The sequence below is a fragment of the Aptenodytes forsteri genome, unplaced genomic scaffold, assembly GCF_000699145.1.
Source record: "Aptenodytes forsteri isolate BGI_AS27 unplaced genomic scaffold, ASM69914v1 Scaffold145, whole genome shotgun sequence".
NCBI lineage: Eukaryota > Metazoa > Chordata > Aves > Sphenisciformes > Spheniscidae > Aptenodytes > Aptenodytes forsteri.
Window position 1 is genome coordinate 2,416,631 of NW_008795122.1, and position 8,755 is coordinate 2,425,385.

At 43.5% G+C, this 8,755-nt stretch overlaps 1 protein-coding gene across 1 annotated transcript in view; it reads right to left on the reverse strand.

The window, feature by feature from the left end:
* Nucleotides 1-8,614, reverse strand: part of FZD6 (frizzled class receptor 6) — a 33,400-nt gene extending 24,786 nt beyond the window's left edge. Inside the window, exon 1 of the mRNA XM_009277129.2 lies at nucleotides 8,266-8,614. Within this exon, the coding sequence (XP_009275404.1) occupies nucleotides 8,266-8,445 (180 nt within the window). The 5' untranslated portion in view covers nucleotides 8,446-8,614. The remainder of the gene's footprint in view (nucleotides 1-8,265) is intronic.
* Between the last annotated feature and the right edge of the window lie 141 nt (nucleotides 8,615-8,755).

Below are 8,755 nucleotides of genomic sequence, written 5' to 3' on the forward strand. Positions count from 1 at the left end.
CCCATCCACAGGCACCTAAGCACCCAAGGGAGGGTGGCAGGCAGCATGCTCTACACAGCAAGGTGGCGGCTGGGACCTCTCCTGTTCTCCCCAGTTCTGAATGCCTGTATTAGCCAGTGTTTCCTTATTGTTAGCCCACAGCGCTCATTTTGTTGGCCATGGTGCCTTCCCCCCCCCCATTATCTTCCCTATTTCTCCTGTTCTAAAAACTCAAGGCCACCTTTTCTTCTACCCTTTCATCTTATGATCTGTGGGCCATGTTAGCCTTCAGCATATAACATTTTGCTTGTAGCTCCAGGCATACTCCCCAGAGAGATTTCCCCCACCCAGCTGGATTCTTAAGCTTTGCTTAAAATGGTACACCTTGTACCTTCCTAATAAGAGCATTAGCTTATGTGAAGCAGTACAGAGCTGGGACATGGAGTCTGGGTAGTCAGGTACTGCTAGGCCATCATGAGGCTGGATGGGCACAGTCCCTCTCTGAAAAGCTGCTTTTAATTTTTGTATGCAGGATAAATGCGTGGAGAGTTTGGCCACTAAGTGCTTTGTGAACAGGAGAGTGACAGTAGTTACTGGGACTGAAGAAATCTGGTTGTTCAGGCCTTCTGGGGGAATACAGCATGGGCCAAACTGGGAAGGATGTGGTTATTCTCTGAAATACCTTGATCTACCAGAAGTTAAGCACAGCAAAGATAGATGATTTTTTTTTTCCCCCCAGGAAGCTCTTGCCTGTCTCACTACAGGGATGGAAAGGAGCAGATATCCTTGGTAAGAGAATATCCTTTCTGTCCTGCATAGACTGATTATCCAGGCCTGTTCCCTGTGCCTCTGAATCATAGCAAATTTCTCCCTCCCCATTTACAGTAGCTGCTTACACAGCTCTTATGCTCCCCTGCACACCTCCCCTTCTTTTAACAGCTAAGCAGAAAGCAAGCAAGTCTCCACTCATCTCCACTATGTAGTTTGGGAGAAGAGGGCAGACATAATGCACCTTTTCCTCTGGCAAGCAAATTACTACAGTGATGCAGCAATCAGCTGCATACAATACACAGAAAAGGTCCAAAAAGGCAATGGGAGACAAAGCAACCATGTTTGCCCTAAACGGTCGGTGAATCAACAGCAAACAGATAGCGAGAGAGAGAAAAAGGCAGCAAGCTTTGTGGTGCAGACACTTCTACCCCCTCCTTTGGAATGGAGTAGAGAACTAAAGAGGTGACACAACAGTAGTTTTAGAAATTGTCATATTTAATCATTGCACTGTCACACTGGAAAAGAAAGCATTGACCTTTGACTACATCCCCTATCCCATGTGCTCCTTTCCTGGACCATTCGCTTTTTGTGGTCTTTATCAACAAAGGCATAGATAACATCCTGCAGCCAAGCTGTCATCCTGAACATCACATCCATCTTGCAAGTGGAAAACTAAACTCACTTTCCACCTCCACCTGCATGCAGTAAGGGCCTGGGATCCATACAGCCTTATGACCCATGCAGCACTGTGGACAAACAGCACCTCTCACAATTGCAGGAAGGCACCTGAACACCACAAAGCCCTCTTCAGAAAGAGGGTGTCAGAATCCTCTTCCATTCTTAGGCTAGATTTGGAGAAGACATAAGTATCATGAGCCTTGCAAAGATGTCCACAAATGTACCTTGGTGGTTCACCAAGGCCTGCAAGACAATCAAGTTGCTGATGCCAGAGCTGCCATGGGCCAATGCGCTGGATGTGAGCTGTTAATGAGACGCTTGATCCCACGCTGTTTGACAACTCATGGACAGCAGAGGGAAAACAGTGTGGGCCACCTGTACGCAATGGTATACAGTTTTGTCCACTTGTCTACTATTCAAAGGAAGATAATGTGAAGAATGACCTCTGAAATCGTGGTCACCACATCACCCTTTGCAGACTTGTCCTTCCTAATCTGATTTGCTACCGACCAGGTGAAGTTCACGAGGTTCCACAGGGCAACAGCCACTTCCTTAAAAACATGGAGACTATCTTGGAATTGAACATGACGATGGTAAAGGCAAATACACTTTTCTATGTCTGAAAGCTTTGCACCCACTGCTGGCTTTCCCCAACTCCAGGGATGATGTGTTCCCACCAGTCTGGGCTCAGCTCCCAAGCCCTAACCACCTCCTATCAATGAAGACAAAGCAGTTCCAAACTCAGTAGCTCTGTCCATGTTTTCCTTCTCTATATTAACAGCTTTAGGGAAGCTTGTGTGACTCCACTCATTCACAGGTGTCCTCCTGGAACAGGCTACAGCCACAGGACTAAGCCCATCATTCCGCACCTACAGTGTCTTGGTTTAGCCAGTGACCACACTTAGTATATGAGTGTGGAGAAGAGGGGGTCTGAGACGCAGGTTGCACAGTGAGACTTGGAAACCACCAGGTCTTGCAGCTACACATGAACAGTAGACAGGGCACTGTGGAAGGGACAGCAGTCTGCAGGGGACCAACAACAGGATACCATGGTATTTCCCAGAAAGGTCTGCTGTTGAGAAAGATCTGGAAGTCAGCCTTTTGTAGGCCAACTTCAGACGTCATGCACAGTAGGACTGGCCTAAATCTAGTCCAGAGTAAAACCCCTTAGTCTCATGCAGTGGACAGGGAAGAAGTGTGCTAACAACTTCACCTAGTGATCCACTCCTGTAACACCAAATTACTTGCTAGTGTAGACACAGCCTCTGAACATGGATAAAGATGAGGCCCTGGGAATCTCGCTCTCAGCACCATCTCAATGAACCCCAGTTAACATAAGGTAAACACCCTCTCTTCATCAGCCATGCATTACTTTGGACCCCCATGCACTCTAAAGCAGCATTCTTTCAGACCAAGGCAGTACTATTCACATTATCAAGTAGACAAGGAATGCTGTTCAGACCAAGTAGCATTAGATTTTGTAGATGACTGATACGCTTAAAGCCAGTGTAATAAGATTACACACATTTGCCTGTCTGGTTTCACAATCCGCACAAGCTAATCACACTTGATGAAGAGCCTCAATACTATAGGTAGCAAACACTTTTTAAGTGGCTCTAATTTAGTGTACCCACAGGAATCAGCAAAGATGGTTTATGAATGTGTTGCTGTAAGAACCACTGTAAGAACTAATGACGACCTACATTTCTTCGGAACACCTGAGAGCAAGAGAGTGCAAAAACAAAAACATACTTCCTAAATTTGTATGGTATTGTACAAAATAACAGATGTGTCCAATTCATATGTTTTTGGCCCCTTAACCAAAGCTTTTCTACAAGCGACATGATGATGCTCAAAACAGAATTATTCATGTCCAGCTATTCTGTCTTTCTAGAGACTTACCCAGCACAGAAGTCAGTTGTATTGCTTTGTATTTCCCTTGATTCCTATGAAGTATCTATAAAAAAAATACTTCAGTGTTTGCCAACTTTCATTTAACAAGCAGCAATTTAGCTGTTTCACCACCAAAATCTTTTGTGACCACCACTTTGTTCTGATAAGCTAGAAAAGTTACCTTAGTTTGTCCTAAGTAACATGATGTACAGCATGCTACATTTACCACTTTTTACACAAGCCTTCCCTGCCCATTAGTACCAGTGATACATGGTAAAGAAACAGCAAAAACGTTACAAGCAAAATACGAATTAAAGAGCCCCTTGTGCTTGTTCCATTGAGTCAATGTCCACACCTCTGCATGCTTTCTCCAACTTCGGCTCTGAGGCAGCAGCAGGGACAAAAAGTAACTCCAGGCAGATAGAGAATATTGATTGCTTTCCTAATTGAAGCTGAGCTACCAAAAATTTAAGAGCAGAGAGATTTAAGCTTCAAGTTTTAAGTACTAGTGGTTCACATATTACACCAAGCACTGCTCATATGGAATAGGAGGGAGAGGCAGGATGCCTGTCTGTAGAGGTTTCAGTAAATTCACACCTGTGCTATTTTGCAGAACATCCCAGTAACAACCTTCTACACAAAACAGCACTTATTTCCCCAAAACTTCCAACCTACAGAAGGCGGACAGCTTCCTCCTCCCCGTGTGTATACACATACATACATACATACATGTACTGGTTTAAACTCGCCAGACACCAGGTTTCCAGTTTTTGGAAGTAACTTCATACTGAATTAATTGTAAATTTACATTTAGTGGAAGCAAATTAAGTGATTACATTAAAAATTTTAACTCTGAGAACTTCGGTATTAAGCTTTTGAAGGTACTTCTTAATCCACTTCAAACTGGTTTTGTTAGTTTAATTCTCATACAATTTCTCCCACTGCTGCAGTCAGTTGCACTGAACTCTCCATAGACACACACACATATTCTGGCACATGGTCACGAACTCAGAATTGAACGGAAAACTCACTACTGAATCATTTTTCCAGTCTCTCTGAGGTACTTTATTGTTCTCTGCGGGACATTTTCCAGTGTTTTGTATAGTCTGCTTTAAAAACTCACTGGCAAGCCTTTTTGCCTTTGTACTTCTACAGACCTGTAGATCTTACCCAGGTCAGGAAGTCTTAAGGGCTTGTCTGCAGTGGACACATTCCAGAACTGCAGCAGAACAGATTAAGAGATATGAACAAAAAGTTACGACACAGTAATATTCTCTGCCTTGCTGGAATAATGCCTTATGTTGACAACCTATTCCAGGATAGTTAAAGTAGGAATTACTTTGGAATTAGAAGTGACTTGGTTTTGAGGATGACCACGAGGGGGAGTTATACCTATGTAAGTATAGCTGTAGTGAACCAGGTATTCTGCTGTGTCCATCCATTTTCCTCACTAAACAAACCCTAGATCTTCAGCCTCACAATCTGAGCTAGTAGTAACATGAGCGGTGTAACTGTTAAATTGCTTTGAGATACAGATACTGTAAGCTTCTGCAAATAATTAGATTCCACTGTCATGCAGCTGTTTAGCTAACATACACAAACCACAAAACTTCACACACAAAGTCATGTGGTTTTACTTTCCTAAAATCACCATCTGTTGTATAAACAAAATTAATCCAAATATAAAGCAAAACTCAAGTAGCCTAAACTCAGTCTGCCAAGTTGAAAGCTCAGAATAAAAAAAAAAAAGGGGGGGATGGACAGAGCAACTGGTAACGATGAATTTTCTACTGCAGAAAATAAGATCCCAGAGGGACTATCATCACTAGCCAGAACACCCATAACAGAGGACATAAAATTGAGTTAGTCTTTTTTTCTGCTCTAATCAGTTCAGTGTTCTGGTTTATAGAACATCATTATGAAGAGTTGATACACGAGGCAGAAATGCAAGACCACAGATCAGCTGTGATCCAGCTGATTTCCTGGAGGACAACCACCACCTGAGACAGTGGCTCCACATGATCCTCTCCTGGAGGATTAACTATGAAGACACCATCCCAGAAATGCCAATTTAACATCTTTCCAGAAAGTAGAGAAACTGTATAGAAGCCTTTGTGCTCCAGCAGATGGAAAGCACGGTTCTTCTGGCTATAGAAGAATCCCCACAGCAGAACACACCTGTAGAGCATTTAGAGTGGGATATAGGAGAGAGTTATCACTGTTTTGGAGAGTGAACTTCACCTTGAGACTTGTCCCCTTGACAATTCTTTGTTCTTTCTGGGACTAAACACTCCAAATAAGTAATGGGAAGAAGTTTCCAGAGGGGATAGGAGCAGAAAACAGGACTTAGCACCAAGGCCCTTTCTGAGAAAATACTGGGATTTCTTGAAGAAGTCTCCACCACGTGCCCTGGGATTGCATGATTAAGCAGCTTGCTCAAAGTCAGTTAAGATAAAGTGAGAAAAATATTACAAGCCTCAATCTAAAACCAGCGTTTACATCCTAAGACCATGCCCAGTCTTGAGAACAGGCTGTGGGGAGGGGAGGGGGAAGAGCGCGATGCAATTAAAAAACAAAGCCTTTAAGCATTCCTACTGAGGATCAAAAGAAGGACGTTTTAACCAACATACTATTAAAATTCTTTCTTTGGTATGAACAAAGTTTGGACTACCAATTACAAAAAAATTCAAGCTCTTAAAAACAAGAGAAGTTTCCTCCACCTCCCAACCCGCTGCCTCTTTATGGCTGCAAAGTGAAATTAAACAATATTCCAGAAGTCAATAGCTCCTCCTCTGCTGAAACACCAAGTCCCCTGAAAAGCAGAACCCTTTGACAATCCTGAGAAGGTTCCCTGTCGCAATCAACCATGGACAAACTATACTGGTGCCATAACTGAATACCATGTAGAATCCCATCAAAAGTGTGTAAGTGACATTGGTACGCACTGGTCTCCCTCAGAGAAAAGGCCCAGCAATGAACTGCCCTAAGCTTACCATATTAACTCCAACCTAACCCCAAGCACCAGATTCAACACAAGCTACATACAGAGTGGGGGGGAAACTTCCTTACCCTTTCACCAGTAAAGCAGCTGCCTGAAAAATTCAGTTTGACCAAGCAGTCAATCAGCACTGCTGAATCACAAATAAAGGCAGGCAGAGCAGCACACATACACATTAGGTAGCTTAGAAATGTCTGCACAACACAAGAGTACTGAGGTATACCAAATTAGAGGCCAGACAGTGGCAATGACAGGACACTAGGAATAAAACAGGGTAGGGAAACCAAATCCTAATAGACACTGTTGTTCCACATAGCCACCCAGTCAGCTGGCTGAGTACTGATCAACCACTGCAGTAGGTTATAAGGGAGACAGGATGGAAAAAGAGAGAAAACAACAAAACTTCTCACTACCACGCAGTTTTTATGAAGTAGCTATATGAGAACAGGTAAGCCATGAACCCTTTCCAAAAGGAACTCCCTCCATGCAGAAGGCATGCACTAGGCAAAAGTTACTGACAGTTCAGAAAAGTCAGTCATAGCAAACTAATAAAAATGGCTCTGTGGTCTCTCTGCTGTAACAGCAGCATGACTGGAAGGCATGAATACTGACAAAAGCTGGCTCAACAGTTGTAGTTAAGACACACCAAGTAAGAACCAGCAGCATACCTGATGAGATAAAGTGGCAGACACCGTAGAAAGCATTCCTGACAAATGATGACTGCAGAAGGCACTGCACAGAGTTTACAACTGAAGCCTATAGCCTGCCTTCCAATTTAAAAGCCCACAGTCTATCTGAGATCTGCAGCTGAATTCAGTTGCTTGCATAAAGGTGTCTTAACATTTGATACCAGAATTTCCCATACGTCTACACTGGGCTGGCAAACACGATGCGAGCCCAAAGCCTGTGCCCTTCCAGGCTGACAGCTATACGCCAAACAGGGAATCCTGACTACCCCAAGCAACACTGAAAATATGTTTTGGCGACTGAACCAAGCTCCTCCTCCAAGCTCAGTAAAGAATACACAAATAAGATTTTAGTAATAGTAGCCATCTTCAATACCACCTATAATCTTTTTTTTTTTTAAAACAAACTTCTTAATTTTCAACTCACTTCTGTTTCACTCTCTGCACAGCACAAGGCAGTAAGCTTTTCAAGACCTGTGTTAAGATGTTCCCCCTCCTCTTACCACTGAAAAGCCATTATTAAAACAGGTTTAAAACTTGTTTTACAAGCCTCTCACCCAGAGAGGCTCTCGCCCTTTATAGCTATTGCTATCGGCAAAGCCTTTCCACAAGGTGGCATATTCTCAAGGGAGCCATGTTACAGTCAGTTCAGGTAGGAAAGTGTTTGTTTTCAGAGACAAAAAAAAAAAAAAAAAAAAAAAGAGATGAAAGTTGCTCTTTCAGTTAGAAGTTTCAGCGTCCAGTCAGAAGACAACAAAATGCAAAAGGCACGATGGCGAATAGGGCTAAGAGCAAGTTAAGGTACCTCTCCTCAGTAGACATAGGCTGAGAGGAACAAAGAGCAACTTCTAAACAATATTTTTGCACTACCGGACTTCAGGTGGGCCAGGATATCATAAGCTATGTCCCCAGAGAATTTCAAGAATTGCTCTGTGTATCAGTGAGGTGCCTGGGCTGTATGTGATCAGCTCTGCCAAAGAACTCTGAATAGCCACATTGCTGCGCTACACCCATTCCTCTTCCACTCTAATACAGGATCCAAGGCGGGGGGGGTAGGGTGTCTATAACTCCCTTACACAGTGCTTATACAACCAAGCAGCTCTAGTGCACTCCAAGAAGGTTTAAAGAAACATCTAGTCACTAAACATTGTCTGCCTTGTCATTCAGTGCAACAGGTATCACAAACCATTTCTCAATGACTAAAAAGGTTGTTTCACAGTGTTTATATTTACATACTACAGTAGGGGTGGGAGAACTTACCTCCATTTGGAGAGCAGCCGTGTCCTGATCATAGTGTCCCATGATGTTTGGGAAAAAAGTCATATTGTAAGGCATTCCTGAACATCTGGAAATAGTAATTGGCTCACATGTGAATAAACTGTGCCCTCGCACCAGAGCTAGAAGTAAACTGCAAGTCACAGAGAACACAAGTACTCCCATTTTGTCAGGATCTCCAACTTCAGCACATAGCTCTGTTCAGTAGTTAGACAGATCAGCTTTGCCCAAGGATAAAAACACACATCTTCCTCCGCTGGTTCCCGCGCAAGACAAGGGCACGGGCAGTAAGGCAGATGATCAGACTCCTCACCGCTGCTTTAGGTATTTCCTCATTTTGGCTGACCGCGATTTTACTAAATCCCTTCTTCCTCGAGCCTGTACGCTGCAGAAGCAGGAAAAGACAGGACAGAGTAACTAACAGCAGAAAAAACCCGACCCCGACCGCGACCATCCCTCCCAAGGCCGAACTCGG